The following is a 25869-nucleotide window of genomic DNA, read 5'->3' on the forward strand; positions in this document are numbered from 1 at the left end:
CTCTGCTCTCAAAAAACTAAACAAAAACACAAGCTGCTTGTCTCCACTTTGCCAGAAAGCACCTGAACAAACCCGAAGCTATCTGGAAGTCAATTATTTGGATGAATTGAACAGTTTGGTCACAAATAAAAACCGCCATGTTGGGTAAAAAGCCAACACTGGATGCCACCAAAAGAACCATCTCCCAGGAGTGAAGCATGGTGGGAATGTGGGAAGATCTGTGGCTGCTATCCTTCCTTGGGACCTGGACGACTCCATAGAATCAAGGGAACCATTAGGACTGAGGACTATCAGGACTATCAATACATTCTTGAATGGAACATCATGCCATCAGTTGCGGAGTTGAAGTTGGGCCGAAAATGGGTCATTCCACAAGATAATGACCTGAAGGAGTCCAACAAAATAACCATGAAACGGCTGAGGAAGCGGGCAGTTCAAACCCCACTCAACTGGCTGAGTTCTGCTAGGAGAAGCGGGCAGTTTAAACCCCACTCAACTGGCTGAGTTCTGCTAGGAGAAGCGGGCAGTTCAAACCCCACTCAACTTCTGAGTTCTGCTAGGAAAAGCGGGCAAACATCCCCCTAAGCAACTGCAAGTGACTGATTAGTTGCTGTAGAAGATTACTTTTTAAAATGTCCTCTTTTGTTAAATAAATTATTTAAATATCATGTTTTGTGGACATTATTTGGAGTGTCTGTAGACAAATTGGGGTGGAGATGTGCATTTTAAGGATATTTCAATTTCTTTCTTTATTTTTAAGAAAATGAATGCCCATATCTGTAGGGTTCACTAACGTTCAAGCAGCTTTGTAAATGGGTTGTCTTCAAATTAATAAAAAGTATGCCTAAGTCATATTTGGCACCACAGACAGATTTAATAGAGATGAATGACAATAAAAGCATTCCACTGTCTTATGAATTACAACAAAGAAAAGCAAACCAAAATAAATGTTTTTTTCTCCATACTGACTGAACAGCAGAGGACAAAGTGAAAAACTGTGAGGATGAAGCAGTACAGATGTGCTGCCATCTAGTGTGAGGGAAAGAGTAGGCCTACTTATATTGTGATTTCATTTTATTGATTTCACTTCGACCAATCCTGTTCACTCCAATGATACGAGTAAGAATGATTTGCTATTGACAAGACTGCAAATGAGTTGGAGCAGTGGGAGAACTCTAGATGAATATGACTGTACACCCCCCCTTGTTCTCACTATCTTTTTCTCAGCTTCAGATTCAATTTTTAGTTGTCTTCCACAAAATTCACATATATTTAGTTTTAGTTATTCATCTTTGATGGCATTTGGGGGAGCCATGTGAAATGGTTTTTTTTTTGCCAAAAGAACCCATTTAAGTCAGTGGTAACCACTAAAATCAAGATGATATGAGTGTGTCATGTTTCAGGAATACAAAAATGAAAACAACTTCAGTGATACGCCCTTTTGTATAGATGACACTTAGCATTCTCCCTATTTTAGAAGTCTCCTCATTTCCCTGAGCAAACTGTGCTTCCTGAAGCAGTTTCCTACCTATGAGTGAGGAAAAGGAAGCAGAATCGATGTGGTCAGAAAAAAACAGGAAACCACATCCTCTCATCAAGCATGCATCCCTCTCTCTCTCTTTCTCTCCTGGTCAGCCCCTCCCCTTCCCCCCTCCTTTCCCCTCTCCTCTCTGGCTCCTCCCTCCCCCTGCCTCTCTGCCCCGCACCGGGAGCACCACTCCTCCCCGACCAATCACATTGCACAATCACCTCTCCATCACATCTTAGTTTCCAGGGCAACAGGGCTGTTCTTCTGAGAGGTGCAGCATCATCCCCATCCGTCTGTTCAGCCAGCCCAGGGCTCGTACTGTATAGAGGCAGGAAACCCTGCAAAGCCTCTCTCTCTCTCTCTCTCTCTCTCTTTCTCTCTCTCACATCTCATCTCATCTCATCTCAGGCACCTCCCTCCCTTCCCGCAACACCCTTCAGCACACTCAGGAAAGCAGGACGGAAAAAAAAACATGGAGTAGAAGGAGGGGTAATGGTAGGTTCTTGGCTTCTATCCTCTTTTGTATTGTTATTTTTTTCCTGCAGTCTTTCTGCTGCTGTTTTCTCTGCCTCTATCTCCCTCTCTGTTTCTGTCACAAATCCCAGGCGTGGGCAGGGCTCAAGCGTGTTCGCCGTAATCCCTTTGCCCAGAGCTGAGGCTTTAAGTGGGTAGCCTGATGCTAACGCTGTTAGGAGCAGTTGGCTGGCTGAAGGCAGCCTCCGCTACTGCTCCCGCTGCTGCTGCTGCTGCTGCTGCTTTTGTTAAAGGGGCCTGCAGAGGAAGGAGCTTGCTGCATACACAAGTGAGCAGGGCATGTTGTCAGCCAGCCAGCCCATCCACCCACCCACTGCAGGGTTCACAGGCCGGATCCCGTCGTTTGACTCAGGGGTGGGTGGGGGCCCTCTCGCCCTTGTTATTGTTGCTATATCTGTCGCTGGTAGGTAGGAGATGCTGATCTGTCTCTGCTGCTCTTCACGAGGAGGTGAGGAGGGTGAAGGCTAACTGTGTTTTCCCCAGTCTGAGTTTGTAGCTACTGTCTATTACTGTGTGTGTGTGTAGATGTGTCTATATATACAGGGCTTGTTTCTTCTGAGCCCCCACCCATTCCTCTCAGCTTACCCCCCCTTCCTCAGTTTCCTTCTGTGCTTGGGGTGGAGTGGGGGGTGGGGGTGTATGTGTGGTAGGGCAACGTTAGCTAGCCAGTTAGCCTGGAGTGCTGTAGGTTTTGAGGGCACGCCTCTAGGATGCTAACCTGTTTCTTCCCACGGCCTGGTCCAGCGAGCATCATCTGTCTGCGCTCAACACAGGCAAGATTGTCTGCTGTGGGCGGGGGAGAGGTGGCTGAGACGCAGGCAGGCTTGTTTACGTGGTGTGCTAAGCCCGGCTTGCTCGTTGTGTTGTGTTGTGTCGTGTTGTGTAGTGAGGCGTGGTCCTTGTCATCATCCATCCTTCCTCAGGATGTTGAGTCTTTGGTGCTCACCGCGTGCTGCAGTGTCTGAGCCGGCTGGCCTCGTTAGCTTACCATGTGTTACTAGCCCAGACAGCTGGGTGGTGTGTGCGTGTGTGTGTGTGTGTGTGTGTCTGTGTGTGTGTGTGTGTGTGTGTGTGTGTGTGTGTGTGTGTGTGTGTGTGTGTGTGTGTGTGTGTGTGTGGTGCTTGGGTGGGAGGGATACGCGACAAACTACTGAGTCCCTTGTGTTTTCCCCACCCCTTCTCTCTCTCAGGGGACCCCTAGTTTTTATTATGTTGATGAGGCTGCACGTTTAGGGAATTGTGAATGTGTGTGTGTGAGAGACAAGGGTATACAGGGGGATGGGGGCCTCTTTTATGCCTCTGTGTGGAGGGTACCCCTACTGAAGCCTTACCCACAAACCTCTATTCAACTGCCTGCTTTTGTTTCACCCTCAAAGAACACATATATACAAAAAAACTCACACACATACAAACACACTCCATTCTCTAAGCTTGTTATTCAGCAAGGCAGGTGACCCAGAACTGTTATACTATACAGCACTGTTTAGAGACGAGTCCCGGTGAACTCCAGAGGGCCTTGCTGGCTCCTCAGAGCCCCTCAGCTGTAGCGTGTCTGTTGGGAGGCTGGGGCTGAGGTTTGCTGATCAGCTGTGTTCGCTGATAACCATGGACATGTTGGCAAGAGAGTAATCTGTGTGACATCCTTACATAATCTAACGCCCAGGGGGTCCGAGCACTAGGTGCGTCTTTATACAGGCTCACTGTAGCGCAACATATCCATGCTTTATATAGCTGGGCTTTTAAGAAGCGTTTGGGGCATGTTTTTTTTTTTTTTTGTGTTTGGGTGTGTTTTTGTTTGGGTGGCATTAAAATGGGCACACGTGTTCTCAGTGAATGACCCTTGCCATCATTTTTCAGTACCATGTGCAGCGTTTTTAGTTTGCACATGTTTTGCGCTTGGCATCCCCCCCTTTTCCACTCCTTTTGAAATTAGATTTCGCAGGGTAGGGCAGGGCGGCATGTCACTTTATCTCCTCTGTCTCCTCGGGTTATCGCACTCTATCCTCCATCAGACTGACCAGCCTTTATGAGGGAAAAGGCTTTTAGGGTGTGGCAGTGGCAGTGGCCATCGACTTTCCCAGGAGGCTTATCCACTTTGTAGCTGTGCAGATCCTTATAAGGATTAAAACGTGTTGTACAGCTTGCATCATGCATGAGTACATGCTTTTTCATCCTGATGTGTTTTTCATATTAGGTGAACGGCATGTGACTCACAGTGTAATCTAGGTCATCTAGGTTTCCCTCGAATTGATTGCAGTCATAGAATCCAGCAATGATTACTAAGCTGATGTAGCGCTGTAGCGCTGATGTCACACCTGGTTTTCATTTTTTTTGTTTTTTATGCCGTCTGGGAAAAAGAATAATGAACTTGTGTATGATGATGGATTCTGACATGCAACCCAGGAGATTGAAGTTCAAGGGTTAACACAGTATTGATTTAAACTAGCAGATGTGGAAGCTTCAGCAATAATGTACAGGCGATGGCCTCCGGAACTGCGAGGGTAATTTACACTATCCGGCAGACATATAGGGTTATGTGGTTGTGGCTGATGGAAACGCAAATGCAAATGAAGCAGCCTCCTCTCCTCATCCGAGTTGGAGTGAACATCTGTCAGTGTTCAGACATACAGTATTTATTTGTGCACGGTGCTCTGCTGTGCCTCTGTTGAATGGTGTGGGAGGTGGCAGTCTGGACTGATAGACCTGGCCTGGTACTATATTTCCTATGTTATGCATAGTAATATCATAGTATTAGAGAGGTAAAACGAGAGTATAATGGAGTTCTGACAGTGAAATGCCATTCTGATATCAACATAGATCAACTATCATCTATGTTATTGACATGGATTTATTTTTTTCACAGGAGAAATATTACACCAAGTCAACATGTGCATGGATTTAATGATATTATTCAATTGAATTGATTGTTGTTCCTAGCTATCAAGGGCTTACGTTTTGGTTTACATACTGACATTGGACCTTCTATGTAACCTTACCCTATAGATAAGAGCTCTCTGTTTTGCTGGACAGAATCTGCTGTGGCCTTCAATCACAGTTGTTTTTTTCCCTTTCAAAATGGCGGAGACTTCAGATCAAGACCCTGCTCTTGGTGGAATGCATTATTGAACAGCAGCTATCACTGAACACTACACAGGACCATTCTGCTGTGGTTCAGGGTGGGGGGTTGAGGGACAGTTGTGTGTGAATAGCCTGTGCGTGGGTAGAGGTGTGTGTGTGTGTGTGTGTGTGTGTGTGTGTGTGTGTGTGTGTGTGTGTGTGTGTGTGTGTGTGTGTGTGTGTGTGTGTGTGTGTGTGTGTGTGTGTGTGTGTGTGTGTGTGTGTGTGTGTGTGTGTGTGTGTGTGTGAATAGCCTGTGCGTGCATAGGTGTGTGTGTGTGTGTGTGTGTGTGAATAGCCTGTGCGTGCATAGGTGTGTGTGTGTGTGTGTGTGTGTACAGCCTTGGCCTTGGATCTAGTCTGACTTCATCATGTAACCCCTCCCTGTGTAAGACTAGACTCAGCTAAAAGGGGCTCAGGGGAGGCTGAGATGCTGTCTTTCAGACACGTCCCTCTGTGAGGCCGTATACACTCACTGTTACTCTGTTAGAGTTCAGCTGTGACACAACTTATGCTAGCCATCAGCAACGTTTTCAAAATAGCCTTGGAAAAGAAAAAAGACCTGAAACTTCTGTTGTACCTAAAATATACTGGGCAGGTTGAAGCACAGCAAGGGCTGCTGTCTTCTGCTTTAATCGGCACAAACAGTGAATAAGAGAGCTTTTGTGTCGCAGCGCACAGCCTTTGTGTGCCGGATGAGAGTATTGATTGAGGGTTCTTTAGACAGCAATATGTCTTCATTTTCTTACTGTACAGAATGCCTCAACTCTATTAGCTGTGAATAGAGCCAGAGGCTGAAGGTTATGTGGATAGATAACACCCTATAGTAACACTGCAGAGAGAGAGAGAGAGAGAGTTAGATGTGTTTAAATACAAGGAGAAAGACTTTCAAGGAGAAAAGCAAAACCAGACTAGTCATCCATCCATCCCAGTTTTGGTCTCTGAACCATGGATCAGCTGGTCTTTATCCTTCATATCTGAGGATGAGGTGACATCTGAAGGTTTCTCTGGTTCAGCTCCAGAGAAAGGAGAAGGGTTGGGCATGAATTGGGGGTGAACCTGGTGGTGGGAACACCACCTCCAACTGGGTTGGTTTTTTTTTTGGGGGGGGGGGGGGACTGGAGTACCTATGAAGGGTAATGAATGCAGAGCCTGTTTCACCAGCTCCGTGTCTCTGCTCCTGCTCGTCTGTTTGATCTTGTTTCAGCGTTTTGATCTCCAAGGTCGCCCAGGTTCCTCTCATCTGTGTCACGCTCTGGAAAGGGAATTGGATCAAGCGTCAAAATTGCATTTAATGAATGCTTGCATCCAAGCTTTCATTAGTGAAATATTTGGTTGTTCTATCTAAAGTCTGTAGTGAAACATTTGGTTGTTCTATCTAAAATCTGAAAAGCAGTGCTCAGTGTCCTGTGAAGTCTATAAAAGGTCTCATTGGTCAACCAGCATCTTTGCTTTACTATAGAAATATGCTCTAAAATCTGACTTATTACATATTACCACCATAATGACACAGCCTTTTTGAATTTGGAGACTTTCCATTGCTCTGAACTAAGCCAGAGGGATTATCCATACACACTGAATAGAGTAGAACATCTCAGCTACAGATTTTCATCTTTAATCAGAGATTTAGCGCCTCTAAAGCCAGTTTATCCAGTCATCACAGGTCTAATTGTCATTGGAGAGGATACCTCTGACCCAGCGTGAGCTGGTGTTTTTTTACAAATCGTATCTTTTCACACCCAGATAATTCTGCACAATGATCTTTCGTTATACATAATATAATAATAAAGACCTTTGTCAGGTTTTTAATGGCACACACGACACACTGGAACACACACGTGCATATATGGAGGCGACACAGGACACACACACACACACATACGCAGGTAAGCCTGAGATCGCGGTGAATTTAGTTTCTGCTTTTTCCCATCCTGGACTGTCCTTCCTCAAGGACCCCCCAGGAGCAGTGGGCAGCTTGTAGCACCCGGGGACCAAGTGAAGTGAACTGTCCATCTTTGGTCAGACGTGGACATGTGTTCTGTTATTTTGCTATTATACCAGGATGAGATCAAACGAGGTTTGCATAGAGAACACAGAAACAATACAGCATCAAGTGGATCTGCGCTACCCTTTTAAACAGCACAAGGCACACTGACGTACAGGAACACAGACCGAGTCAGTAAAAGGAAATAACACTGCCTGACCTCCCAGTATCTCTCCAGATCAACTGTTTGTGTTTCACTTTATCAAGGGCAAGAGCCTTGGGTTGGAGTGAGTGGTGGGGTGGGTAGAATTGAGTGTGTATCTGTCTGTCTGTGTGTGTGGTGGTGGGGAATATTTCTGTAACATATCTGCCTCCAAAACGATAAATTATGCAGGCCCTGGGTAGTATAATCCATGCATTGTTTTTCCCTGCGCACACACACACACACACACACACACTCACTCTGCCCACTCTTTCTTCTGGTGTGAAGAAGCTTTATGCTCGCCACCAGCCGCTTTTGTCATGCTCGTTCTTACAGCAGACTACTGTTAGAATACTGTTCCCCCCAAATCTCACACTGTCTACGGCCGCACCGCACTTCTCAGACGCCCGGGGGTGTGGGGCCTCACTTCTCATAACTCAGCCAGTGCCGGGCACTGTGACTCACTGGCTGGCTAGGAAATAGGTTTGAAATGCAGTTACAGGCATGGGGGGGTTGGGGCGGGCGGGGGTCTCAACGTCAGTGTTACACGATTAAGCAGGGGCCAGCTCTCAGCCATGACTGGAGCCATCCGAGACCCGTGTTCATTTACTCGCCGCGGCTCCACTTCATGTTGCTAAACATAGGGGAACATGGACCCCAGCGGCTGCCATCGATCCTGTGATTTGTCTTATATAGCTCTGCTCAGGCTATTGGAATTCAGCCTCCCCGGTAACCCAGTAACTTTGGTAACCCTATAGTTTGTAGCGTAGTCCCTTAGCGGCAGGCAGGCCTGGCAGTCATCCTCTTTAAGCAAAGACTTTGTAAAATGTATGAAGAGATTATTATTGTAAGTGTAACTCTCTTAGACAAGATGAATGAGATTTATGTGACACAGATTATTATTCTCTAATCTGGACTGGTTCTGCTTTGGGTTTATCCCACTCTATGTGTACATCAGTGCTCCCAAACTTACCCTTGTGGCAGGAGCAACGACTGGCGGAATGCTTTTATTCACATCTTACTGACGAGGCAAGAAAGTAGGAAGGTTTTGGACCAAACACAGTGTGGCTGGAGTCTGGTAGTTGGTAGAGAGTTGGTAATGTCTCTATGAACATTATGGGCTAGGAAGATTCAGTACTTAGGCTATAGTTTTTTTCTGTCAGCCTGTGTCACATGTCAATGTTTTAAGGGCAGCATTTCGGATACACTAGTTATATATTAGTGAACATAAACCATAAACATAATGAACATTATGAGTATGAACATTAAAAGTATTAAATGTTACATTGTGTTCTTAATGCTTTATACAAGTGCACTACTGCATTTAATTCACGGCAGTGAAAGAATCCTGATTCCTTCATGCAAAGCGTTAATGTGGTTTCTGTTAATGGTTTGTATGATTGTTCAACAGCCTCCAGCATTTAAACTTTTTGCTGTTGCCCTGGAAAAGAAAAGTGTACACACATGTACACTTTGCCTAGTGTTTTACAATGGGATTAGCAAAGCCTTTTAAGCCTCTGCAGTAGTGCTAGCTGCGTTTATTTACAACAGTGAATTATCCATGTGTAAAGTGCACACACACTCGCCCTCCCTCCCCCCTTGTCGCACAGCTAACTTGCTAACCTATCTCTCTGGGCTGATTTGACGTCAGCGAGCTCAAACCTCCTCCACGCCCCCCAGCCTCTGTGTGGCTGATAAACAGCCATTTGGCCTATTTCGGGGATGCTAATTAAGGTGGCTCGTTAGGGGGACTTTTCTGCCGCGTCAGCGGAATCGGCCCTGTAGTGATGCCTGCTGTGAGCCTGGCGTAATTGAGAGAAGCTCTTGGCCCCGGATAGATGAAGCCCAGCCTTCAGGCAACAGCACTCATTTTTCTAGACGTTTTTTTTCTCCCACTCACCAGAGATGAACAATCTTGAATTTTTTTTTCATAACAATGTTGACAATAGGTGTTAATGAATTTGCCCTGTAAAGGAATGAGATTTAATTATTAATTTTGCTCAAATTGAATAGCCCACCTTGAGCTTGGAGTAATTTAAACTGATAAGAACAGTTTCCCTTGAAAGTAGCTGAGTCACACTCTCGACTCTCTCCTCGCAATGACCTATATCTGTCGGTGGCTGAGCGGTGTGTGTGTGTGTGATCGTCACTCAGAGCTGGTGAAACACAGCGCTTGATGTAAACCTGCTCTTTGATAGAAACAGAACTGTGTGATTCATGGATGTGTGTATGAGCGAGTGAGCTGGGATTTTTTTTTCTTTTTCTTACCATCATGCCCAGTGCTTCAGCTCTGGATCGTTTAGTAAGGCCTGGCTGCACACGTGTGATGAGCTCACTCTGAGCTGTGGCCGGTGCCCTGATGGGCAGAGGAAGTGAGTGGGATGCTGGGGGATGACATCACTGCTCCCCAGGGCGTGCTGCCCTGCTCTGCTCCTCACTACAGAGAGAGAGCGAGAGAGAGAGAGAAGATCCATATAGAAGAAAATACTTCATTTGTGCCTCTCACCACCATACCATGTACTTTCACCTATAATGGTCACCATGACCATTATACTGTAAGTACTCTGTTTGCTGATAAAGCCATCAAATGTTTTAGTTCACTAACATGAAGGGTCTGATTTTAAAAGATTTTATCTGAAATGTGTGTGTACTATAGACAGGGATGAAGGAGGAACAGAGAGACAAAGCAAGAAAAGAAGCTTTCTTTGTCCTTTATTTACTGTAGCTAGTGGATGTCAAAGAACAGGCATCCATTTGTGTTTGAGGGGTCTTCAATACGGCATCATCAATCAATACTGGAATCAGAATCCAATAGAGGAGTGAAGGAAAGTGTGTTTACATAAGGGAGGGGCTTACAGTGCAGCATGGATTTCCTCTCTCCCTCCCTCTCTCTCTCTCTTTCTCCCTCTCTCTCTCCCTCCCTCTCTCTCTCTCTCTCTCTCTCCCTCTCCCTCCCTCCCTCTCTCTCTATCTCTCTCCCTCTCCCTCTCTCTCTATCTCTCTCTCCCTCCCTCCCTCTCTCTCTCCCTTCCTCTGTCTTTCTCCCTCCCCCTCTTCCACACAAACACATGCGCACATGGACCGAAGCCGTGTTCTGCTGTGGCTGTTACTCACTCACTCATTCAACCGAATCATTTAATAGATGGAGGGAGGGCCATGAAAACATACAAGACGAGGAGAGAGAGAGAGGGAGCGAGACAGAGACGTCTGTTTTTTCGGGAGACAAGTAATTAAGAGCACAAGCTTGGAATGGATGCTGCTTAGACCTTGAACCACTTGGAATTGAGAGGACCAGTGTCCCAGCAAGAGCACGGCTACAAACGGCAGCACTAGAGTAGCAGCGACCACGTCCTGGAACGGATTCCCTTTTTTGGAGTGAAGGATGAGATGTGCTGGAGCTGTGAGTGTCTGTCTGTTCTCTGCCGTAGTGAGTAAGTGTGAGGAGTGTGTGTGTGTGTGTGTGTGTGTGTGTGTGTGTGTGTGTATGTGTGTGTGTGTGTGTGTGTGTGTGTGTGTGTGTGTGTGTGTGTGCTTGGGGTTTTACTCTGGTATGTGATCTGACGCGGCTCCTGCTCTCAGTCGGCCCCCATCACTGAGAGCAGGAGCAGGAGAAGGAGCAGGCCTGTCAGCCGCCTCTGAGGGGCCCAGGGGCCGTGGACCGTGTGCCAGGGAGAGAGCAGCGATGCCACTGCTGCTGATGCCAATGGAGGGGGTGGGGAGGGGTGGAGGGTGGGAGAGGGGGGTAGGAGTAGCATGGCACTGGGTAGAGAGGGGAGAACTGAGGAGCCAAGTGGGAGAGACGGAACGAGAACACAGAACGAGGGAGAGGTAGAGAGATGGAAAGAGAACACAGAACGAGAGAGAGGTAGAGAGATGCACTGCAGCATGGAAAATTGCAGTTATTTTGCCCTTGACAGTTGTGCATTGGCGTGAGATTGTGTGTTCTTGCATGATACTTTGGCACAGTGTATTGGGTGATAATGTGGGTGTGTGTGTGTGTGTGTGTGTGTGTGTGTGTGTGTGTGTGTGTGTGTGAGAGAGAGAGACTGTGTCGAGGAGTAAAAGGTAGAGAAAGTGTATGTGTGGGCCACATTTCCAAGCGGATATGATCCAGCTCCCACTCTGCCCACTGAGAAACATAAAGTGTGTGTCAGCTTCAGTATCAATTAAGGCACTGTCATCTCCAGAAGGATAAATAATGAGGAAGCACACTGTCATTTCCTGTTGACTTGCAAATGCCAGGAAGCCACATTGGCTAAATAACTTATCTAATTATATTGCTTTTTAATCAGTGCATGCAGGGACCCATAGTTTGTATATTAACAGCGTGCAGAACGTATTGTACACAGGCCATTGATTTCCGATGTGATACGATACATATCTCAACTGGCCTACTTGTCTTGTCCTACTGAAACACTAGGGTGATGTCTGAAAGGTTGTTGCTTACTGATGCTCCCCTTCTGCCACACAACCCCCACCCCCCTTCCTATCTCCTCCCGGCCGACCTAAAGCAGATGGGTCGCCCATTATGGGCCGTGGTTCTGCTTTAGGCTCCCTCCTGATTAACAGGGAGTTTTTACTTGCCACTGTCGCCATTGTGCTTTCACTAAGGGGGCCCAGGCTCTGGGCTCTGTTAAGCACCTGGAGACAATTACAGTGGGGAAAACAAGTATTTGAACCCCTGCCGATAATAGTAGGTGTATTTTAACAGTGAGAAACAGAATATATACAAAAAAATCCAGAAAACTGCATTTATGACTTAATTTAAATTTGATAAGTAGCAGAAAATAAGTATTTGAACCCCTAGCAAAACATGACTTAGTACTTGGTGGAATAACCCTTGTTGGCAAGCACAGACGTCAGACTTTTCTTGTAGTTGGTCACCAGGTTTACACACATCTCAGGAGGGATTTTGGTCCACTCCTCTTTGCAGATCCTCTCCAAATGCTTAAGGTTGCGTTTTCAATTGGAGGGAATGAGGGAATGAGGTTCAAGCCCAATATTCCACGTTACATGGCCCCATCCATAGTCCCCTCGATGCAGTGGAGTCGTCCTGTACCCTTGGCAGAGAAACAGCCCCAAAGCATAATGTTTCCACCTCCATGCTTGACGGTGGGGATGGTGTCATATTCAGCATTCTTCCCCCTCCAAAAGCGGCAAGTCGAGTTGATGCCAAAGAGCTTGATTTTGGTCTCATCTGACCACATCCTGTCTCCCAATCCTCCTTAGAATCATTTAAGTGTTCATTGGCAAACTTCAGACGGCCCTGTACATGTGCTTCTTTGAGCAGGGGGACCTTGCGAGTGCTGCAGTACTTCAAACCATTTCGGCGTAGTGTGTTGCCAATGGTTTTCTTGGTGACTGTGGTCCCAGCTGCCTTGAGATCATTCACAAGCTCCCCCTGTGTAGTTCTGGGGTTATTCTGCACCTTTCGGATGATCACCGATACCGCACGAGGGGATATCTTGCATGGAGCCCCAGACCTAGAGCGATTGACAGTTGTTTGGTGTTGCTTCCATTACCGAATAATCACACCAATAGTTGTCTGCTTCTCACCAAGCTGCTTGCCGATGGTTTTGTAACCCATTCCAGCCTTGTGCAGGTCTACAATCTTATCTCTGACGTCCTTGGTCAACTCTTTGGTCTTGCCCATGGTGGTGAGGTTGAAGGTGTGAAGTATGATTCTTTGGACAGGTTTCTTTTATACACGTCACCAGTTGAGATCAGGTGCACCTTGTTAGGCCTAATGAGGACTAATCTGTGTGCTTCTTGGGCACATTACTGGTCATTGGGAGCCAGAATTCTTTCTGTTTGCTTGGGGGTTCAAATACTTATTTTCTGCATCAAATACAAATAGTCATAAATGTTATAAAATGCAGTTTTCTGGATTTGTTTGTTGATATTCTATTTCTCACTGTTAAAATACACCTACCATTACAATTATAGATCACACATTTCTTTGCAAGTGGCCAAATTTGCGAAATCGGCAGGGGTTGAAATACTTATTTTCCCTACTGTATATTGTTTTGGCGCTATATGAATTGAGTTGAATTGATGCTCGATGTATCGATGTTGGATGTGAAATATGTATGTTGCGGCCGTAAAACTTGCGAGTTTTCCACACACGGTGAGCGAGCGCATTGTCATGATGGAGCACCCAACTACCATTGCGTCACAGTTCAGGTTGTTTGCGCTGAATGTTCTCCCTCAGACGCCTTAGGACATTATAGTAGAACTCGGTGTTGAAAGTGTGACTGTGAGTGATGAATTGTTTCGGCCTTGGAGAGTGCGGACTCTTCCACTGTGAAGACTGCTGTTTGGTCTCTGGGTCGTAGCTGTAGACCCAACTCTCGTTACCGCAGATGATCCTCAACATGAAGTTTGGGTCAACCCGGGCCTGTTGACAGAAATCCTCGCAGACTTTAACCCGAGTTTACCACAGAATTTGATGTTTGCCCTCTGCTCAAGTTTGAGGTCCATAGAAAAATTGCAAATGAGCAAGTGCATGTGGTCACAAAAACGAGGTGTAACACAGGTCCTGATGTTGACAGTGTGAAGTGACTCATGAAAGTCACTGCTTGTTCCAGCTGCACACACATTACTGCGCCATGCTCTGTTTGTTCCCAACAGGAACAGTCTCTGAACTTTTTGATCGCATCTCGTATGATGCCGTGTATGATAGGGTTAGCTTGGTTAGATATGTCAGTGTTATTGGTGTTACTTTGGTGGTGATATTTTATTTGCCTTAAAAAAAAACATGGGGGTATATGATACATTCCTAAATACTTTGAAATACAGAAATATTTCTCAAGCTTTTCTTTCAGATTAAAATGCAATATCTCATCTGGTGTTGTTTGGTGCTCCTGTTAAGCCACTATTATCATGTTTTTTCCCATGAATATTTGCTTCACATAGGACCATGCTGGGAACAGCATGGTAGTTGTTGAAAATGGGAAAGTCTTAAAAAGCTCTAGAGACAAAACTCTGTCATAAATTTACATTTACATTTACATTTACATTTAGTCATTTAGCAGACGCTTTTGTCCAAAGCGACGTACAAGAGAGAGAACAGTCAAGCTAAGAGCAATAAAAAGCATGGTGTAACAATAAATACCACTTTACATGAGAATTAGAAAACAACGACCTAGAAAAAAGGAAAAAGAAGTGCAGGAATGTAACTGCTGAAGTGCAAGTTAAGCGCTAGTCAGGTGCCAGTAAGGAAGGGAGGTGCTCTCTGAAGAGTTGGGTCTTCAAAAGCTTCTTGAAGGTAGAGAGGGACGCCCCTGCTCTGGTAGTACTAGGCAGTTCGTTCCACTAACGTGGAACTACAAATGAGAATAGTCTGGATTGCCGTGCTTGCACAGACGGCAGTGCCAAACGACGCTCACTAGACGAGCGCAGCGTCCTGGATGTAACATTTGCCCTTACAAGAGCATTTAGGTAGGTGGGAGCAGAACCATCAAGCACTCTGTAGGCAAGCATAAGTGACTTGAACTTAATGCGAGCAGCTACTGGCAGCCAGTGAAGCTCAATGAGTAACGGGGTGACGTGTGCCCTTTTCGGTTGGTTGAACACCAGACGGGGTGACGTGTGCCCTTTTCGGTTGGTTGAACACCAGACGCGCCGCCGCGTTCTGGATCATCTGTAGTGGTTTCACCACGCAAGCCGGCAGGCCCGTTGCAGTAGTCCAGGCGGGAACTCACCAAGGTTTGCACCAGCAGCTGGGTGGCATACTGGGTTAGGTACGGCCTGATTTTGCGGATGTTGCATAGCGCAAAGCGGCACGACCTGGAGACAGAGGCGATGTGGGCCGTGAAGGTCAGTTGGTCATCAATAATGACCCCCAGGTTTCTTGCTGTTTTGGATGGAACAAGAGATAAAGAGTCAATATTGATATTGATGTTATGGTGGATGACCTGTTTGGCTGGGAAGACCATCAGCTCCGTTTTGGCCAGGTTCAGCTGAAGGTGGTGATTTTTCATCCATGTGGATATATCAGCCAGACAGTCCGAGATCCGCGCAGAGACCGTGGTGTCCTCAGGAGGGAAAGACAGAAACAGTTGAGTATCATCGGCATAACAGTGATAGGAAAACCCATGCGAGCGGATGATAGGGCCCAACGAGGTGGTGTAAATGGCAAAGAGAAGTGGTCCCATCACCGAGCCTTGGGGCACCCCAGTGGTGAGGAGGTGAGGTACAGACAGCTGACCTTGCCAAGACACGTTGAACGAGCGCCCAGTGAGGTAGGATTCAAACCAGGAGTGCGCATTTCCAGAAATGCCCATACTTGACAGTATGGACAGAAGGATGCGGTGGTTGACTGTATCAAACGCAGCTGATAAGTCAAGCAGGACAAGAGCCGAGGATTGAGCTGCTGCTCTAGCTGTTTTTAAGGCCTCCGTTACAGACAACAGGGCTGTTTCGGTGGAGTGACCGCTTTTGAATCCAGACTGGTTTGGATCGAGGAGATTGTTCTTTGACAGGAACTCTGTAACCTGTTTGGAAGCTGCCCTCTCAATGGTTTTAGAAAGGAGCGTGAGAAGTGAGACCGGTCGATAGTTTTCTACCTGAGTGGGATCGAGAGACGGCTTCTTGAGCAGCGGCGTTACCCGAGCCACTTTGAAATAAGAAGGAAATGTTCCAGAATTAAATGAAGCATTAATCACCTGTGTTATTGCCGGTGAGACGGCAGGCGATATGGCTTGAAGGATGTTGGATGGGATGGGGTCCCGCGGACATGTAGTTGGACGGCTGCCTGTTAGGATTTTGGAGACCTCACTCTCGCTGAGAGGGATGAAAGAAGGAAATGATGAGCCATTGACGGTTGCGCCCTTAGGGGGGGGAGACAGTTGGTCGAACTGTTTCCCGATGGCTGCCACTTTCTCTGTGAAAAAGGAAGCAAAGTTATCAGCAGTGAGGTTAGTAGCTGGGGGAGGAGGAGGAGGGTAGAGCAGAGTTTTGAAGGTGGAGAATAGTTTCCGAGCGTCAGTTGCACCGTTGATCTTGTCATTGAAAAAAGTCTTCTTAGCAGCAGTGATGCTGGATGAGAAGGAGGCCAGCAGTGTCTGGTAGCTTGCAAGATTGTCCAGTGCTGCAGATTTGTGCCACTTTCTCTCAGCCGCTCTGAGATTGGAGCGCTGCGTTCGGAGGGTATCACTCAGCCACGAATGAGACTGGGTAGATCGAGCAGGTCTGGTGGAAAGTGGACACAAACTGTCCAAGCATGAGCTCAGAGTGGAGCAGAGAGATTCTGTGGCATCATCGACACCTAGTGAGGAGAAAGTGGATAAAGGTGGAAGAGCAGAAGAAACCAGAGAGGAAATGTGGGTGGGAGAGAGGTTGCGGAGGTTGCGCCGGAACGAGACCATCGGAGGGGGGACAGAGGGTTGCTCAATGAGCCGAACATCGAAGCGAATGAAAAAGTGGTCGGAGAGATGCAGAGGGGTTACCGTTAGGTTGTCCGTGGTGCAGTTCCGAGCAAGGATGAGGTCAAGCTCTTTTCCTGCTTTGTGAGTTGGAGGAGTGGGGACCTGTTGTAGGTCGAACGAGTGAACCAGGGTCCGAAAGTCAGCTGAAATGCCTGAATGGATCCCAGTTGTTCTGTGTACTTTTCCCAAGATCATGCTTGTGGAAGAGGAATTCTATAAAAGGCCATTGAAAAAGTGACCTTGTGGTTGGTTTTAGACGTGCCTTCAGAGCTCTGTGTTGCCTTTGGATCAGTAGTTTATCCTGCTCATAGTACCCTCTGTCTGCCAGGGCAATGAAGCTCTATTGGGTTATCTTCCTAATCCTATCCAGGAGGCTAGTTTTTTTTAAGTGACACAAGTTCACCTCTCATGAACTCTTTTAGTTTCTCTCTTTTAGAACTGTAGTGTAGTTTGCATATGTATGTGTGTGTATATGCGTATATGCGTGTATATCCATCTGTCTAATTCAAATCACAGAAGTAATACCCTCATTTTATACTTACATTCATGTGTGAGAGAGAGAAAGAGATAGAGAAAGGGATGGATGGATGGATGGGCTGATCTCTCCAAGTATGTGAAGAGGGTGAACAGATTATCTTGGCGGTTATTCAACTAATCCCATAAATAGATTTTGGATGCCCGATGGACTCCAAGGAACGCAGCAGACAGACCATGTTTCTTCCAAGTGGGGATAAGACTTACTTAATCTTAAATTCAGAATCAACAATTGTCTGATTCCACGTTGCATAGACTCTCACACAAGGCTAAGCACATTAGAGTATTTATACGATACTTAAAGACTTCATGGTAGTTTGTCCTTTTTGCCGATTCTCTGTGGAAGTCATACAATGTTTTTGTGTATTTAAGATTATTATCTTACATTTTTTCTGTCTATTCAAGATAATTCCATTTGGGGTTGGGGACGGATGCTGTACAAATGTGATGTTATCATTGGCCTCCATCAATCAATGGCTCCATCAATATAAGTGCATTCAATAGCTGAATATTGGTTATGGCAAAGATTGTAGTGCTGTAAAAATCACATTGAGGAGGCACTTCCCTTTTTTACAGAAATGTCTGAGGGACATTTGGATGGCACCTGGGGTGGCCAACATTTAGAAAGTCCTGAAAGAGGCTACTGGCGTAGGAGCTAATGTTAAAGGCTCATTGATTTTAGAACAGTTGCCTAGCATTATTTGAATTTTGCAAAACCAATTTTCAAAATTTTCCTCAAGCTTATCTGAAGAGAGGACTTTGCTCATTCTAAATCAGTCGTTCTCAAAGTGTGGTCCGCGGACCACTGGTGGTCCGCCAGTGCCCCGTAATGGTCCGCGACGGCCAAAAGTAAATTATTGCGACATTTCTAACATACAACTCAGAACGAAGAGAACACAGTCAGTAGTAGCCAAATCTATTAAAGAGTTGCCTAATCTATTAACAAGGTCATGGATTGGTGGCTTAAGACAGGGACAATGAAAAGAAAATTAAATGAGAAAGCCCCTGACACAGACAGTAGGAGAAGGTGCAACGGCGAGATGGTTCAGCCGCAGTTGGCATCATCACGCCGCGGAGCTGCATTCAAACAGCGTTTTTTTCTCCCGCTGCGGAGACAGCAAGATGATAACTATATTCTGTGTTGTGTGACGGTAGATCATTTACAAATCTTAATTATGAAAAGTTGACTACTAGGATGGCTATATTAATGCCAGTCGGCTAGCCTTCTGTTGGTAGTGAATTAATGCGGTGGTGTGGTCGGTATGCGCATTGTTGTGTTTATTGGTTGTGTTGTGTGATACATTGGCGTGTCTGAGTGTGTGCTGGGAACATGAGGCTGTGAGCGAACTATAGTTTGTAACATAACCAAGTCACGCATGGAGCAGGGTTCCAGATGCTTTGCCTAGAGCTTGTCATAACTATATAACTAGCCTATCAGTATGTAAAAAAGGAGAGCCCACCCGCGAAAATCATGTGCCGCTAACAATTGTCTGGCGCCAGGTCTGGGTAGGAGGCCTGTTGTTCCGGAGATATACTATTTAGTTAGGTGGTCCGCAAGTTTTTTTTTATTAGCTAAGTGGTCCTTGGTCTGAAAAAGTTTGAGAAACACTGTTCTAAATATACCGCCCCATTTGCTTCCCAAAGTCCTTATTACACAGTGCAGAATGAACTATGTGGAACAGAATCCATGTTAGGTAACAAATATGGCACACACGGATACGCTCCAGCAATGCCTACTACTGCCCATAGGTTGTACTGCACTTTTGAACTGTGAACTATTAAATAACCCGCTCCACCGCACACACCCAGATAAAGATTACAGCCGTGTCACATCTTCATGTTTACACGCCTGCTGAGCGGCCGGCATCCGATTGGCCTTCTCACGGTAACAAGTTCACATCGCTGCTACACATGAGCCGTGACAGCGTGACCTTACGTGACACGGTGCCTCTGGTGCCATCGGCATGCCACCCTCTTTATTTAGATATCTGGCTCACGCTCACGGCCGCCGCACTGATCCCCCAGATCCCCTGCATCGTTAACAGAGTCCTCATATGGAACAGATCTTTAATTGGGCTCATTCGATAGGGCTGCTGATACCAGTTTACTACTTAGTCATAAGCTAATTTTTAATGTGTAATATGAATGTGTGTGTGTGTGTGTGTGTGTGTGTGTGTGTGTGTGTGTGTGGGTGGGGCGGCAGTGGTACAGGAGGTAAAGAAGGAGGTAAAGAAGTCGTTTAGTAATCAGAAGGTTGCTATGTGGTAAAATGTGTATACATATGTAAGTCGCTTTGGATAAAAGCGTCTGCTAAATGACTAAATGTGAAAGTAATGTAAATGTGTGTGTGTGTGTGTGTGTGTGTGTGTGTGTGTGTGTGTGTCAGTGAGTGTATGTGTAGCAGCCAAATGTTAAAGGTAACATAAGTATTATTGTTCCAATTCACAGCAATCTCACCACACTATAGTCCCTGATACTCCTAAATACTCAGTGTCCCCCTTGTTGTAGAGTACAGTATACTTACATACCTGTGCATGGGGGTGTAATGGGAGCCTGACGTGACCCCCGATTGGAGTGAGTTGGTGAGTGGTGTTTGGCAGAGCCCAGGGATCTGAGGCAGGGATTACTTTCTGGGGATGGATTAACGAGGATCTGCCTCTCGGCGGGGGCAGCTGGAGAATTAGCAACAGTGTGAGCCAGCAGGGCCCTGGAGCCTGATGGCCCTGTAATTACTGGAATTAAACAAGAGGGAGAGTTATTAAAGGAGCTGAGGATGCAGCTTCTGTTTAGATAGAGAGAGGGATAGAGAGAGGGAAAGAGAGAGGGGGAGAGCAAAGGTACACAATAAGAAATGCGAAGGAGGTCTTATTTTAATCTACTACCGGGGATGAAAATGTTTTTTGATAATAAGACAGCATAAGACTCAGTTGGTGCTTGTTTCTGATTTTTTTGTGATTTAGAGGTTTTTTTAGGCCTGCTTTTTAGTAAATGAATTACCCCTCATGTTAAACACATCATACCTCTGAGAACGTCATCAGTGTGCATAGGACTGTGTGGGGAAGAGAAGGAGTGACAGCATGAAAGAAGCGCACGCACTTACACATGCTCAGCATCTCTTGATGGTGTAAAACTCAAGAGAGAGGCAAACCCTTCCGGACTTGTAGCTCTATAATACGAGCTACGAGCCAATGACTGCCAATTTATTCACCAGTGTATCTTAAAAGAGATCCGTGCCTGTGGATTTGCATTACAAATTACCCAGCTGGCTCCCCCCATATATTAAACATAATCTGGCTTCTGTTTATTTATTAATGTGTCTCTCCATCCCCCCCGCCTTTCTATCTTTCCTAACCTCTCTGCTTCCTTCGTTCTCTCCTTAGCTGACTCAGAGGACCCCCCCCCATAGGATCTAGCCGTTTCTCACCATGAATGTCGCCGTGTCACCCATGGCCAGCGAGGCCGCCTCGCCCATGATCACCTCCGTCACCCCCACCCTGGAGCCCAGCCCTAGGGAGGAGGAGCCCAGCCCAGCCGAGACCAGCAGCAGCAACGGGGCGGCGGAGATGCACGCCGCCCAGGTGTCCTACCCCGGGCGCAGCAGGTACCAGAAGCCCCCGCCCTTGCACACGGGGGCGGACTGGAAGGTGGTGCTTCACCTGCCCGAGATCGAGACCTGGCTGAGGGCCACCACGGACAGGGTGCGGGACCTCACCCACTATGTGCACCAGGACTCCCAAAACAAGCACGTGGACGTGCATCTGGTGCAACTCAAGGTAGGGATTTCTCCCCTTCATGGTTTGACACCCTCTGGTCACCTCTCTGAGGCCAAGCGTGTTCTCAGTTTAGAACCATCACAGATGAAACCCACAGACTTGGCCCAGACTCTAGCTTTGTACATGGAAGAGGTCCTCCAGCGGGTCAAAGGTGACCATCTGTCTTCAAACTGGGCTTCAGAAAGATGGCCTCTGGGCCAGTGTGCCTAGTAATGTTGTTGGCCGAATTCCCTCGGGCGTGCCCAAGCAACCTTTGACCCCTCTTTAATGCCCTCTGCCCTCAACTGATAGAGGTGACATTCACTGAGAGGGGACAAAGAGGGGTATGACCCATGAAAAAAGGGAACATCTTAGGGGTGGGGAACGTTGCTAAGTCCGTACCTCTATTTTGCTGTGACAAAGCCAGTTTTCTGTTGATTAGTTAGTTGATTAGTTAGTTACGTGTTGTGTTTCCTCATCGCTTGTGACTGGTATACCCTGTTCACTTGGTTAAGAATATGCGTCTTGTCTGTGATTTTAGAAACCTTGTAAACCAGATCAGTACATGAACCTATGAGGCGCCAAGTATAACAGACGTTAATTTGTATACAGAACACATTCTGTGCTGCGATGGGCTCTCGTTTATTACACGATCATGTAACGCCATACTGCCTTTTGTCCACAAAAAACACAAACACGTTAGCATTGTGTCCATGGAATATTGAAGAGAGCACATTCTTTCATACAAAAAAAACAAAACCAGATGATTCATGTTGTACACTGAATTGACTGTTTATGGACAAAAGGCAAAATGCAGAATGGACTAAATAAACTCATATTTATAAACAAAAGTAATTCTGTAATTCACGACAATAAATCCTCCGTTTTGTTTTCTGGTTCTGTTCTGTTTTGTTATCACAGAATACGTTCTGTATACGAAATAAGGTCTGTTTCTCTCGGCGCCCCATATGTATGAACCCTCCTGACCTCACCTGGGGACAGTTGAGGATTAATCTGTCTGTCTGTGCAGATTCATTTATCGCAAACCAATACCGATATCAATACCAGCCGTAGAGGCTGTTTGGAATATCTCTGATGTGGGATTAAGTGAGCTTCAATCAGATCAATCCACCAGCAGCGTGAGCTGGGACTGAATGGGATTGGATTGGAACGGTCATCAACCAGCTCTTTAATTAACACAGGGCTGACTATCTGGTTGAGTTAGGGGTGAGGTCACTGCACGCTAACCCCCTCCAATGTAGAACACCAAAACTGTGTGGCGAATTTCATTGACCAAGTCATAGCACAACATCTTTGTTGTCATTGTTGTCAATATAATTTTATTATATTATTATCATATATGTTGTTATTGATTTTATGCCACTGAAATATATGGTTTTTAAATGTGTTGTCCGGAAACTAGAGTAGCCTGCTGGAAACTTTGAACTTTAAACTTTATTGACTTAGCTCTCTAATGGGCATAAGCACTCTCATTTCAACAGTGCTGACTCTGGAACAGCATTATCAGTCAGCCTTTTTTGGAAATGGCTCTATATTGTTGACGTCTTAGTCCGGTGACTGAGGAACTGAGACATTCCTCCCAACCCCGGCAATGGCCCTGCTAGGCTAGCATATTAGCACACAAAGCTAACACTTCTCAGTACAAGAGCTCTGTTCCCGAAGAGATTGGCGTAGCTGGGCTGATCATCTCTGTGGTAATGATTACGCCGTCTGATCTTAGTGTACGCTGTGTTTTAATCCTCTCGGGTCATGCTTGGCAGGGCTGTGGCCAGTGATGTAATGTGTGGGTGCTGGCGTTGGAGGTGGTGGGGGAACTGATACCAGCGGAGGAGACGATAAACAAAAATGAAAAGAAATTGGTGTTTTTGAAGGAGGTGATTACATCATCTAATGCAATGTAGTGACATTGCAGATTACATCAAGTCATTCAGCGGATACATTTGTTTACATCTCCTTTGTAGGCATGTGTTTTATCAGGATTTGGGCTCTGTGTCAACTCAATGACTTTAGCCTAGCTAAGACTGTATGCAGTAGTTTCCCCTTTATGGCCTTAGGTCTTTGTGATGCACTAAAAAAAAAGTTTAAGAAAGTTCTAAGCGTAGTCCTCTAAAAAAAAAAAAAAAAAAATCTTATCAAGATGTTTCTTTCTCCTATATGGTGTTGAAGGTTTTCATTGTAGCCCTGTATGGAGCTTGGTCTCTTTAAGCAATGCAGGATAATCCCATCTTGTTCCATGCCTGCTTTCTCTCTCCTCTGATTGTGCTGTAGACCCGCCGGCCGGCTCTGCACATTCACTCTACACCAGTGTCTACATCTAAATTCAGAAAGCATGTTACATAACTGTCTTTTTTTTGGTTTTAGTGGAAGGGCATCATTCATTCATGAATGTCTTTTCAAGTTAAGAGTTTTAAAAGGCTACCAGGGACCCCCCACCCCCCCCTAAGACGTTGTGTTTACGTTGCTTGTATGTTGGGTCTACATTTGTGTTTGTGTGTTGGGTGTAAATTTTCACCAAAAGTGTCTCATCCCAGCCCAGCCCATCTAATTAATGATACTGCCTTCCTTAAAATGCTGAGGGCCCACTTAACTCCTGAATAAACCATTTTTTTTCACCACTCTCTATCACTTCCCATTAGTTTCTCTTATGTAATTTTGTAGTGCTTAAATGCACAATAATGCATAAATTAGCCATCTCCGTGCTTCTGTGCTATTAAATATAGATGTTTGAGTTATGCAACGGGGTCGACAGGAGCGTGCACAGGGCACGTGCTGAGCTAAATATGGATGCCGCTTGTGTGTTTGATCACACAAGGCTTCAAAAGAAGCAAAACACAGTGAAATCTCTTATGGGTAAGCTGGAGGTTGGGTTGTTGTTGTTGAGACTTGAGTCGTGAATGTGTGTGCCTCCATGTAGGGGTGAAGGCAGGACAGGGTGGTGTGTGTGTGTGTGTGTGTGTGTGGACACCACTGTTCCCCCGTAACAAACACATCTGCCAGTCATAACAACAGCAACAACAAAAAAATCAAGTTCAAGTTGGTCATTGGAGCAGAAAAACAGGTGCATTCAGTGCTTAAATTGCATTACTGCTTGCTCCCAAAATAAAGTGCTGGTGCACCATAGTTTTTTTTTTGGTGGTTGTTTTTTTTTGGGAGGAGGAGGAAGTGGGCACACCGCAGTGACTGATGTCAGGGTCTTTTAATAACCGTCATGGCCAACTTGCTGCCGGGAGAGCTCTTGGATGTGCTTAATAAATCATGGCCGTGAGGATGGAGTCTAAAGAGGAAGGATCACATTCAGCCAGGGTAGACCTGAGTCACCATTTCATCATCCACCACAGCATTTACCATCACCTCACCTCCACCAGGACTGTTACTACATGACTCAAATTCATCATTTTATTTGGTCTAAATGGATACATATGGATATGCTAGTCCTGACAGGTTGACTAGCATTAGTATTATGGTGCATTCTCATTGGATCTCCTAACTAACTGGAGCTTGTACCTTACTTGTAAGTTGCTTTGGATAAAAGTGTCTTCCAAATGAAAACATGTAGATGTAAATAAGCACAGCTGATTTATGGAAATTAAATTGGCGAGCGAGATGGAAAGATTAATAGATGAATAGCTAAATGTTGTTTTGTCTGTGAGAGCTGGTGTCTTTTAAAAGGGGGGAGAGATGGCCACCTATCTCTGGGCCTCCTGAAGAGGTGGCATTGTTTGCCTGAAGACTCCAGACCACGTGACCTTCTGAATCCAGATCTGGGCTCTGAGTGTGACTGATGTCTTTGTGTCGCTGATTCCCACGAGACAATGACTCAATGTGGCTCACGGTGTGTGTGTGTGTGTGTGTGTGTGTGTGTGTGTGTGTGTGTGTGTGTGTGTGTGTGTGTTCTGTGCCAGGGCCTCTGCATATTCTCTCCCCAAAACCCAGACAGAAACATTAAGACATGACATCAGCAACAAATTGCCCTCTAAAATAGATCAGGAATCATGGCCTACATTGAGGAGAGTCAGAGGCAGCCTCTGTTTGACTTTCATAGCTCTTTGCGTGTGCAGAATCTCGCTAGTGTTGTGGTCATCAGAGACTCTACAGATCAAACTAATCTAATTCCCTATTCAGCGTTAACGTTTCCTCTCATTTGCCTCTCATTTTTCCTCTCATTTTTTCACTCTCTGTCTCACTCGCTTTTTCTCTCGTTGTCAACTCAGTTTTCTTTCTCTTCCACCCTTTTCTTTTGCCATCGGTAATGACATAAGATGTCTGCCTAGGCAAGCTCTGGTACTTCCCTGGCTGTCTCTGTATCTGTCAACAACACCCACACACAAACACACACACACACACACACACACACACACACACTGCTCTTTCTGTCTTTCAAGCAAATCTCTTAATCTGCCTTCAACTGTTTTTCCTCAATCTATTTAAGGTTTACCCGCCTCGCTTCAATCGTGGCCACCCGCTCCTCTGTAATCAATACCTTGAATTTATGACCACTAATAGCAGAACCAAATCATTTCTGATATCATATGTTTACATGTTTGAAATGTAGAGTGCATAACCGCTGACGATGTGTCGACGCTGCGCACTAATTATACGATTTAAGGTTAGTTATAGTTTTAGTTTGTGAATATTCTGCTATTTTCCAACATGTCTTTGTCAGGCTGTGTAAATGCGGTAGGCAGCCTCAGGCTTGCTGACATGAAAGGGGAAGAGGGGTTGAGCGTTTGTTTGGAAACATCCTTTGCTCTGTGTCGGCCTGCCACCTA

At 45.8% G+C, this 25869-nt stretch overlaps 1 protein-coding gene across 4 annotated transcripts in view; it reads left to right on the forward strand.

The window, feature by feature from the left end:
- The first annotated feature begins 1681 nt into the window (after positions 1-1681).
- akap6 (A kinase (PRKA) anchor protein 6) overlaps positions 1682-25869 on the forward strand; it is a 136031-nt gene continuing 111843 nt past the window's right edge. For 2 of the 4 annotated variants that reach the window (XM_012826887.3, XM_031579725.2), the window contains exons 1-2: positions 1682-2023; positions 20708-21100. In XM_012826887.3, coding sequence (XP_012682341.2) covers positions 20753-21100 — 348 coding nt within the window. In that variant the 5' untranslated portion in view covers positions 1682-2023; positions 20708-20752. Of the gene's footprint in view, positions 2024-2067; positions 2511-10442; positions 10766-20707; positions 21101-25869 lie in introns of those variants that run through there. The other 2 variants (XM_031579723.2, XM_031579722.1) reach the window with 2 other exon arrangements.

Source organism: Clupea harengus, chromosome 14, assembly GCF_900700415.2.
Source record: "Clupea harengus chromosome 14, Ch_v2.0.2, whole genome shotgun sequence".
NCBI classification, from domain to species: domain Eukaryota; kingdom Metazoa; phylum Chordata; class Actinopteri; order Clupeiformes; family Clupeidae; genus Clupea; species Clupea harengus.